This window comes from Etheostoma cragini, chromosome 1 (assembly GCF_013103735.1).
Source record: "Etheostoma cragini isolate CJK2018 chromosome 1, CSU_Ecrag_1.0, whole genome shotgun sequence".
Taxonomy (NCBI): Eukaryota; Metazoa; Chordata; class Actinopteri; order Perciformes; family Percidae; genus Etheostoma; species Etheostoma cragini.
Genome location: NC_048407.1, coordinates 12,077,595 through 12,088,690, shown reverse-complemented (window position 1 = coordinate 12,088,690; position 11,096 = coordinate 12,077,595). Strand labels below are relative to the sequence as shown.

At 41.5% G+C, this 11,096-nt stretch overlaps 1 protein-coding gene across 1 annotated transcript; it reads right to left on the bottom strand.

The window, feature by feature from the left end:
* Positions 1-8,057: 8,057 nt before the first annotated feature.
* Positions 8,058-10,892, bottom strand: rnf128a (ring finger protein 128a). The gene has a single exon (XM_034875509.1). The coding sequence runs from the start codon at positions 10,458-10,460 to the stop codon at positions 9,372-9,374; it is 1,089 nt and encodes a 362-aa protein (XP_034731400.1). The 5' UTR covers positions 10,461-10,892; the 3' UTR covers positions 8,058-9,371.
* Positions 10,893-11,096: the final 204 nt, after the last annotated feature.

Sequence of the window (11,096 nt, the reverse complement as noted above, 5' to 3'; positions counted from 1 at the left end):
AACAGAATCGAGTCACCGACCTTGCCAGACTGTCCAACGACTGATTATCGGTTTAGTGTGTCACGGCCTTAACATAAACATCATCCCCTCCGATCACCACGTGATGCCTCCGTTGCTTTTCTTTTGTCCTTCTAGGGCTTTGCCATTAAACAAATGGGTCATGAATTAGTCGCCGCAGGCAACAGGACACACAAGGAGTTAATCAGACTGGATGGATGGACTGCTGGGGAAAAGGCGCGACACACAAACACACATGCATGCCCATTTTCACAAACTATTGACATTTTAGCAAAGTGAGCCTCCAGTAAGATGTGCATGAATAAAATTACAGAAATGGCAGGAGTTGATGAAATGCAGATTGATCATTGATTCGTTGTGTCAAACTGTGCTGAGCGGCAGTTTCTTCTGGAGGGGAAACTTTGGTTGAAGCCTTGCCTCGGGCCATCAACATTCAGAGTAAGACAAGAGGATATTTTCTAGCGTGTGATGGTACAGAGCGCAATCGTTGAGACTGCTGACAAATCATTTTCATGAAATATATACAAATTGGTCTCTTGATGGGAAAGCCACACACGACTCGTATTGACTGGATTTGTACTGGGCAAATCGGTTTGATAAGTACGTGGCTGGTCCCAGACAGGTGTGGGTGTGCTGAGACATCACTTTGGCTGTTGAGACAGAGGCTGATTGTCAATGCAGACATGTTTCCTAGACCTTTTCTGCTTTAAAAGGTGTGTTTCTCTTGAGGCACATAGAGAAACTCCTTTTATCTTTCTCTCTCTCTCTGGCTCTCTCCCCGTCTATCTGATGTATGTGTGTTTGAGCGATTGAAAGATTAGGGGGAGAACTGAGGTAATTACATGCACAAAAGTTGGGAATGTTTGGAATCTGCACCAGCAGGACAGAATACAAAATGTGCCCTGCATCCACCACAGAGCAGGAAGCAATAGCTACTAGAGATGTTACGAGATCAAAAATCTAGTAGTCGGTACCGCACCAAAAGTACGTGATACTCGATACTAGATATGGTCCGAAACCATTTTTGCTTCCCAATACAGATTTCAGATTTTTTTCTCTCTCTACTTTTCGTTACTGTTTTGGTCTGGAGTGGACGCGTTTGAGTGGAGGGGGCTGGGAGAGCGTGATATTCTCAATTAATTGTTTTGTTTTTACAGTGAAATTGGGGATAACGCCTTTACAGTTTTCTACTAACTAACACCTATCTATTTGCTTTATTTGAAACACTAATATTTAAAAACGAAACAATATTCCGTTTACGGTCACATAAGACAAAGAAAAGTAACAAATCTTCACAATTAGAAAACTGAAGAAGGTGGTATTTTTCAATAAAAATGTAATCCAACTACACATTGCTGCCTTTAATGTAACCCAGATTATAAGCCACTAATGACCACCATCTTCATCACACGAAGAAAAAGATAGGAAAAATAATCCATTCTTAACCGCAATTCTTTTTTCTTTTTACTTTTTTAAGCCTCTTATTGTCCTCGGGTCAAATTGACCCATTTACCTTTATCAGTGTTCTTTTTAACAACCCAAATCAACATGATTAATTCCACACAACGCTCTTTGGCAAGTAGAAATCTCTACTTTCTTGAATTTTGGGGTGTCGTGTTCAATTTGATAGCATTTGGACAAAAGAAATGAAGTGGTTTTGAAATAGTATTGAGTAAAAGTTGACATATTCCAGTTTGTGATTATCCATCAACATCCATTCATTTAATTTTAGTCTATATAATTCCTAATTTCTGCTTTTGTAACTCAAACAGTTTTAATTTCCTATAAATTAGGTTTATTGAACATAAATTCCAAAAATTACTGTAAACCAAAGTTAATAAGTTGGTGTTACGTAGTGTTGAAAATGTCAAAAAAAGTGACAAGCATTGGAAGAAAAGGGACAAAAATGAAAGAAAAAGTTAAAAACATTGATTAAAAAGCATCAAAAGTGTTGATTTTCAATTTTTACGAGAAGACAACACAAGGGTTAAATGTGTTGATTTTTATTTTCTAAGTTACTATAAGGCAAAAGGCAAAACACATGCAGATACGTCTGGTCAGCCCATGTTTCATGTTCTAAGAAGCCAATTGTCCACCTTTAAACATGACTGAGCCTCTGACATGCAAGATCACTGAGAGAAGGGGACTTTCACAAGCACGTTTAAGGCTTAAGCATGGAATGACTACAAAATAAAACCCCAGTAGACAAAATGTTTCATTAAAACTTGTCTGACTGCATGTCTAAAACTGAGTAGCAAACTCTGATTTTTTCACGCATGGAAATGTACATTAAGAAATTGTTGCATCGAGATGCATCGATAATCGGTTTAGAATTGAATCGTTGGCCTCTGAATCGAATTGTGAGGTGCCAAGAGATTCCCACCATTAAAAAATAAACATACTGAACATACATGAATGAAGACACGGGCCAAGAAATCAAGCCAACAAACTTGTCCAGAATATAATGAATGAAGAGTTTTCCCTTGATTTCTCAGTCCGTTAACATATGCTGTATTTACATGTCTCCAGTAGATGGCAGAATTGTAATCACTGCATCCGCCCATCCGGCAGCTTAACCAAACCAGATCCAGCACTTGAAGTGAATAAAAGTCAAAACTGGAAGGAGTGATACGAAAAAATAGATGAAAGGTCCAGTTTTAGTGTGGCTTCTTGAACCATTGTGTGGGACACAGATAACCATAACCAACGTTACTTCCTTCCTCTGCCATTAAGTCAGACCAGGAGAGGTGTGTCTTCTTTAAACATCCTATTCTTTTCTTTTAACCCGACGGCCTGCCCTTTTAGGTCTGTCAGCAGGAAAAAGAGAACAACGGGAGGTGAGCTGGCCGGAATGTCAAAAGGACAGGACTTGACAGGACAGAAACGACAATGACACAGGATGAGTTGTTTTGTCCCGTGCACTCAGCACTATCTGATCCGCCAGAGGGACAACAAGAGGAAGGAAGGGTTGACAACATCAAGCAGAAGCTAAGACTCTCACTTGGACAATCTAAAATAGAGCTGGGCAATATATCAATATTATAATCAATATCGTGATAGGAGACTAAATAAAGTCTTAGATTTTGGAAATTGTAATATCCTAATATGGCATACGTGTTTTCTTTTCCTGGTTTTAAAGGCTGCATTACAGTAAAGTGATGTACTTTTCTTAACTTACCAAACTGCTGTAACTGTTCAATTATTTGCCTTTACCCAAGTCGTCATGTCCACATTACTGATGATTATTTATCAAAAATCTCATTGTGTAAAGATTTTGTGTAAGCACAAATAGTCAACACTACAGTATTAGAATAAGGGGGTCGGACCTGATAAGTTGTTTATCAACTTTTTCCTACTCCTTTTCAACATGGGACATTTGTTTGTTTGAATGACTTTCAATTTTGGAAGACTGTGCTAAGAAGTACATGGCCTTCTTTAACAGTCATTTAAATTATATACAGTGAGGAAAATAAGTATTTGAACACCCTGCTATTTTGCAAGTTCCCATACTTAGAAATCATGGAGGGGTCTGAAATTGCATATCCAATGTGAGAGACATAATCTAAAAATAAAAAAAAAATCCAGAAATTACAAAAAATGATTTTTTAACTATTTATTTGTATGATACAGCTACCAATATGTATTTGAACACCTATCTATCAGCTAGAATTCTGACCCTCAAAGACCTGTTAGTCTGCCTTCAAAATGTCCACATCCACTCCATTTATTATCCTAAATTAGATAATCACCTGTTTGAGGTCGTTAGCTGCATAAAGACATCTGTCCGACCCATACAATCAGTAAGGATCCAACTACTAACATGGCCAAGGCCAAAGAGCTGTCCAAAGACACTAGAGACAAAATTGTTCACCTCCACAAGGCTGGAAAGGGCTTCGGGGAAATGTCCAAGCAGCTTGGTAAAAAAAGGTCCACTGTTGGAGCAATCATTAGAAAATGGAAGAAGCTAAACATGACTGTCAATCTCCCTCGGACTGTGGCTCCATGCAAGACCTCACCTTGTGGGGTCTCAATGGTCCAAAGAAAGGTGAGAAATCAGCCCAGGACTACACAGGAGGAGCTGGTCAATGACCTGAAAAGAGCTGGGACCACCGTTTCCAAGGTTACTGTTGGTAATACACTAAGACATGGTTTGAAATCATGCACGGCATGGAATGTTCCCCTGCTTAAACTAGCACATGTCAAGGCCCGTCTTAAGTTTGCCAATGACCATTTAGATGATCCAGAGGAGTCATGGGAGAAAGTAATGTGGTCAGATGAAACCAAAATAGAACTTTTTGGTCATAACTCCACTAACTGTGTTTGGAGGAAGAAGAATGATGAGTACCATCCCAAGAACACCATCCCTACTGTGAAGCATGGGGGGGGGGGTGGCATCATGCTTTGGGGGTGTTTTTGTGCACATGGGACAGGGCGACTGTACTTTATGAAGGAGAGGATGACCGGGGCCGTGTATTGCGAGATTTTGGGGAACAACCTCCTTCCCTCAGTTAGAGCATTGAAGATGGGTCGAGGCTGGGTCTTCCAACATGACAATGACCCGAAGCACACAGCCAGGAGAACCAAGGAGTGGCTCTGTAAGAAGCATATCAAGGTTCTGGCGTGGCCTAGCCAGTCTCCAGACCTAAACCCAATAGAGAATCTTTGGAGGGAGCTCAAACTCCGTGTTGCTCAGCAACAGCCCAGAAACCTGAGTGATCTAGAGAAGATCTGTGTGGAGGAGTGGGCCAAAATCCCTTCTGCAGTGTGTCAAACCTGGTGAAAAACTACAGGAAACGTTTGACCTCTGGAACTGCAAACAAAGGCTACCGTACCAAATATAAACATTGATTTTCTCAGGTGTTCAAATACTTATTTGCAGCTGTGTCATACAAATAAATAGTTAGAAAATCATACATTGTGATTTCTGGGTTGTTTTTTTTTTAGATTATTTCTCTCACAGTGGACATGCACCTACGATGACAATTTCAGACCCCTCCTTGATTTCTAAGTTGGAGAACTTATTAAAAAATATTGTGTTACATTTTTTCCATATCGCCCAGCCCTAATCTGAAACACTGCTGCGGTTGTGGTAATAGTACGCAGAAAATGTGAAGTAGACATTTCCTGATTAGATAATGCTGGATAGGCAGTAAACACCCTGCATTGAAACTACTGAGCCAGATATGAACCATGAGTAAAATATAAACTTTTTTCTTCACTTCATCACTGAACCAATGACATTTTAGGGATATGGAGTGGAGTATTATATGTATATATTTGCCAGCGCATTTGATCTCATAGCCTGTGTAAGCACAGAGTGGAAAAATGGTTTATGTAGCATTGTACTGACTAAATGGATACATTTGTTTCTTGAGGCACTTTTGTAATCAAATTTTCCTTCATCAAGATAATTACTCAAAACGTCTCTGACAACAGAGACTCAGACAAGACAACAACTGTAATTTAATTAGAAAGACTTTCTTTTGCTCTTCTGAAGGTGCACAGCAAAGGGACAGACCACATAGACAGACAGACAGATAGACAGACAGTCAATAGATGGTTATAACGCTTTAACTGGGCCATCAAAGTATACAGTCAGTGAAGTACTTTAATTCAGTTGGTGGGATTTTTTACTCTTTACTTTTCACTCAATGATAAATTACCCCAGTACCTTAAGACCAAAAATGAACGCATGGGTCTGCCTTTGACCAGTTTTACTTCTGCTTGCTGGGACTGAATTTAAATCAGCTGCACATAAAGATCTTTTTTGCCAGCAGGTGGTGTTGCAAGGCTATCATAAACATTCACAGGGTGAGACTGAGACACAGCAAGGAGCACAGGCCTGAAGCCTGAACATAAGGCGACATCTTCGTGTTTAGCTAACCACAAACGATTGCCCTACTTCTCATATTTGTTTTAAGTCCCAAGCCTCCAGGCATTGTCATTGCCATGAAAAACATGATATTTACTGTGATTAGACAGTACAGGAGCAGATTAGCTCTCAGGCCACTACAGTAGTTCATTCCACTGTTTGATTTCTATCTGGAACTGAAGGTCAAGTGCAGTATTAGAGTACAGCCACAGACTAGTATGCCATTAAATGAAAACCTTCTGACTCAATTTTCTCTTTAACAACTGCAATAAATCAGAGGAGCGCCATCACTGAGCAGAGTGTGCTTCGAACCCACGGCTTGCCAGTTGTTCCCGGCCTGGCCAGTTAGTTCAGTATTGATTCTCTGTCTCACTGTAATACTACTATAACCATCTGACCTATGAATGCTGAGCTCACAGCAGTGGCCTGAAGTCGGGTGCACACTCTGCCCTCAGAGGGCTGAGAAACACCAAGACTCAGATCCCCCCATGGGCTTTCACCAACGTCGTCTGCTCTCAACTTCTGCCCCGTTTCTGTACCTGCTTTTTTTTCTTAAATCTTGCTCTTACGGTGCTTCAACCCTTGGGCACCTTGTAGAGATTTTATGACTTAAACAGGATTTTAAAAGGAAAATTTACTATAAAACAAAAAAAATTAAAAAGGGGATTTCAGAGAAATGATGGATTACTCCGCATGCCATAGGGCCAGTGCTTAGAAGCCTTGACCAGGGCCAGGGACTAAGCTTAAATAACCTGAAGGCAAGGCACAGGAGTTGATATTAAAAATATGAAATACGGCTGTTGGGGCACCTAGATAGCTCACCTTGTAGAGCGTGCGCCCATATATAGAGATGTTCTCCTTGACACAGCGGCCGCAGGTTTGACTTCGACCTGCATCCCTTTGCTGCATATCATTCCCCCTCTCTCCCTTTCCATGTCATCAGCTGTCCTATGCAAATACAAGTATAAAATGCCCCAAAAAATCATCTTTAAAAATAATAATATAGCCATTGATAAGTAAACAAATTATAGTATGTGTAAAAATAAGAAAGATAAGAACGGAGCGTGACAGGATGCTCTAGGGCCACTGTTCCCATCCTGGGGGTCAGGAACTTTCAAGGGATCCAGGAAAAAAAAAAAATTAAGGATTGATCAGGTACTTCTTTTACACAAATGTACTATTTGTTGTGAAATATCCACTCTACAAAATTATTTAAATGGTTGTACTGCTCAACTCATTTCCACACTAAATACATAAACTGTGCTGAGGGGTCCCTAGTGGACATTACATTATTTTAAAGGTCACAATCAGCTGTTTACAAGCCACAAATCCAAAATTTCATCAAAGACTTAAAAGGTCCCATGGCATGAAAATGTCACTTTATTGGTTTAACATTAATATGAGTGCCTCCAGCCTGCCTATGGTCCCCCAGTGGCTAGATATGGTAATAGGTGTTAACAGAGCCCTGGGTATCCTGCTCTGCCTTTGAGAAAATGAAAGCTCAGATGGTCAGATCGGGAATCTTGCCCCTTATGACTTCTTAAGGGGCAAGGTTACCTAAGCTTTCTCTGCTTTTTCCGACCAGAGAATTTGGCCCACCCATGAGAGAGAGAGACCGAAAGAGAGAGACATCATGGCTTTCAAACAAGCAAAGTGGCAGTTGGTCAACGCCACACCCCCTCTACTCCTCAAAAGCTAAAGACAAAGAAACACCCATACCAAGGCTGAATTTCAGGAAAGACCCAGTATTACTGGACCACTAAGGTCTATATAAAACCATCCAAAAAGCCCCATGTCAGGGGACCTTTACCTGTGGGTCCACTTTTAAAAACACAATAGATCCTAAAACATATTATTTTCCTGTTGCCATACAGCTGCATTTATCTGCTTGCACAGCCAGGCCCTTCTACTTATGTGATATGATGATTATCCAGCTCACGGTCAAGGTGTGCGGATCAGCTCCCACCTGTGCAGAGGTAATTACAGTTACACTCCTCTCCCAAAGTCATTGGGAAAATTAACTATTGTACCAGAACACTGCTTAACCACACATACAGTAGACCTGCCTGATGTAGACACCCTACATACAAACTCACATAAACTCATATATTCCCCCTCCACACACACACATGCAGAAACACCATTCATACAAGTACATATGCTCATAAAGTTGGCCTCATTTTGAGGGATTTATTGCATTCTAATAAGCATCAATGTGATTTAATACAGCAAGTAATATTCATTTTTCACAGAACAATTTAGGACTCCTGGAATCTGTAAAACAGCAGTGAAAATGATTCAATCTAGAAAAATATATGAAGTGTCCCAATCCACACCCACAAAAAAATAAAGTTATTTAGCTTAATCATTTACCTAAGGACACTTGATCTTGGAAATGTAAGAATCTTAACCATGTTCCATAATTTAACCATGTGAGAGCTCAGAGGTAGACCACAGGAATTGAATAAACACCATTCCAAATAATTGAAAGAAAAAACCTGGAAGACCTTTTTTAAGAACATGAAAATCAGCCTTTTGAGAAGGAGGACTGCCAATTTATACAACCAGATAGACCTTGACATGATTGAATAAATCTCAATATATATAATTTAAAAATCCATTACACATACAAGATCATTTTTCCCTATCCAACAGTCCAGATACGTTTTTTGGGAGGCAAATCCTCTACAGTTCTTATGACATTTATTGCTTGCCAAATTCTCAAAAGTATCTAGAGGCCAACCAATTTTTAAGGACTTGAAAATTCTTATTTGATAGGTAGCAAACATGTTTCTACGACCAATTTTCTTAAAGTCACAGTCACTCAGTCAGGGGATGTTATTCACTCATAAAACATCAATGTGTCATGCTGCATGTACTGTAAAGGGTGTGTTCATAAGGGTGTGTTTCCAAATCCAGCCTGAACATTCTAATGAGAAAACAATATATACTCTAATTGAATAAGAGCAGAACATGTCTAGTTATTCAAATTAATTGAATTAAGAGAAACAAATAACCTCTGGTTTTAAAAGACAATGGTCAATCGTGCAATCCAACGAGCTTTTTGTTGGAGGAAAACAGGCCACGATGACAAACAGATTTTCTGTGCCTTCTTGACCCGTATGAAGGGCGTGTTTACTATGCAAAGCAGAAATTTGACACTGGCATAATGACTACTCCGTTTTTAGAATCTATTCTAGCCACCTAAAAGGACCAGTTATGAACACACCCTATGTTTACACACTTGCACCAAGACAGACACAGAGAAAATTCATTGTAAATCCCTGGAATTTCTTCTATTTTAGCATGCCTGCATTACAGGATGAACGTGGTTTCTCCTTTTGGAACATTAATGTCTGGGTCCATTGGGCTGGTTCAGTGTATCCCAGAAAAAACGTGATGATACATCTATTGAATCTATTTTTAACAGGGAATTTGACTGTGTCCTGGTTTGCTACCGTGTTGTTTCCGTCGCTGTTGTTCATCTTCTCCCAGCCTCGGCGTCTCCCTGGAAGGCCCTGTTGTCATAGAGATGCGGCTGTCTCTCTGGGTGCGGGCTTGCGGGGTCAGTCAGTGGGACTTCATACATGGGTTGTCCTCCTGTCACTGTGATCACAGTGACATCTGGTGGGGACTCAGCAGAAAGGTTCTCTTTTGTTTCCTCCTCAACCCCCAGGGCCGTCAGGATGTCACACTTACACATGGGGCAGGTTCTCCTCTCCAGCAGCCAGGGCTCGATGCAGGTTTTGTGAAAGATGTGGTCACATGTCAGCACGGTCACCACTTCCCCTGCTTTGTAGGAATCAATACACACTGCACACACATGGGACTCAGAGGTAGTTTCCTCGTCCCCTGCCTTGAGTTTCCGTACTTGCAGACGGCCAATCGCCTTCTTTGCCTCAGATTTTAGCTTCTTCTCACTGCGCCTATGCATGGTCAGACTGTAGATACGATTGGCAGAGATAAACACAAAGTAGGCGATGGAGGCTGCCGTCACAATAAAGAAGGCGATGGACAGAAAGTAAAGCCAGTATGTGTCCATCCAGGGTCCATGAGGGCTGCCCACAGAAATACGCATCAGTACCTCTGTCCCATTCTTCACCACCTTGGCAATCTCCATGCCCTGAGAGTTGCCAATCATGATAGCCACGACATCGTCTTCAGCCGAGTGTGACATCTGAAGGGTGCTGTTGCCACTGCCATCCACATTATAGACCACCACACCAGTTGCTCCTTGTCGGTGGGCAGCACTGATCTTCTCACTGAAAGTGCAGTTGCCCCTTTTTACCAGGGCTATCCAAGGCGGGGAGCTGATATTGCGGTTGTAGACATGGTCTGAGCCACAGCCTTCGGGGTCTCCCTTGGGAAGTGCAACAATGCCGTTGACTCCCTCCACGGGGGAGTTACGACCATACACCCCACAGTCACAGTATTTGTCTTCAGGCGTATTGTTGCTGTTAACATATCTTATTTCTATTACGGCTGTCCAAAACACCAAGGCTGCTGAATAGTGAACAAGCACCGACAAACACAGCAAACGCAGCAGACAGTGTTGTGTCTTCTTACCCATGGTAACGCTCTTCTTAGAACAGGAAGCCCTCTGTTAGCGTATTTTACTTCTTTAAAACTCCTTTGTTAGTCCCAGTTCCTGTTTTGTTCGAGCAACGGCAGTCTGAACACAGCTACAGTTTCAACCAAGCTGCTCTCTACCGTAATCTGATATGAGTCTTTGGTAAGACAACACGAGCTCTGCGTCAGCCACTCACCTCTCGTTATCTTCCTGAACCTTGAACACTCCTCACAGAGGGAAGGGTGCTGGTATTCAACAAGTTGAAGTACACAAAACACACTGACTTGTGCCGTTTTGAGAACCAAAGAACAGCAGGCAAGAAGGCAAGAGGCGATAAGCGAAAGATAAGGATAATTTCCTGGGCATAGGTCGATAACACCGAGCAGTCTTGTGAAACTAACAAAAGCTTCTAACTTTCCCTTGTGTAATGATGAGCGAAGCAACTCAACCAGTTTTTCTTGTTTGGCTCATTTCCTTCCCCTATTTCTTGGGCTGAGATCACTGTTGTGTAAAGCAAACTGACCAGTATTACTCGAAACAGAGGATGTTAACTATGAACGACTGTCTGCTTAAATTACTGGTGGTGGTGGGTGGGGGGGGGGGGGGGGGGGGGGGGGGGGGGGGGGGGGGGGATAT

Coding starts and splice junctions, on each gene's coding strand:
- rnf128a (XM_034875509.1), bottom strand. CDS start 10,460: ATGGGTAAGAAGACACAACACTGTCTGCTGCGTTTGCTGTGTTTGTCG.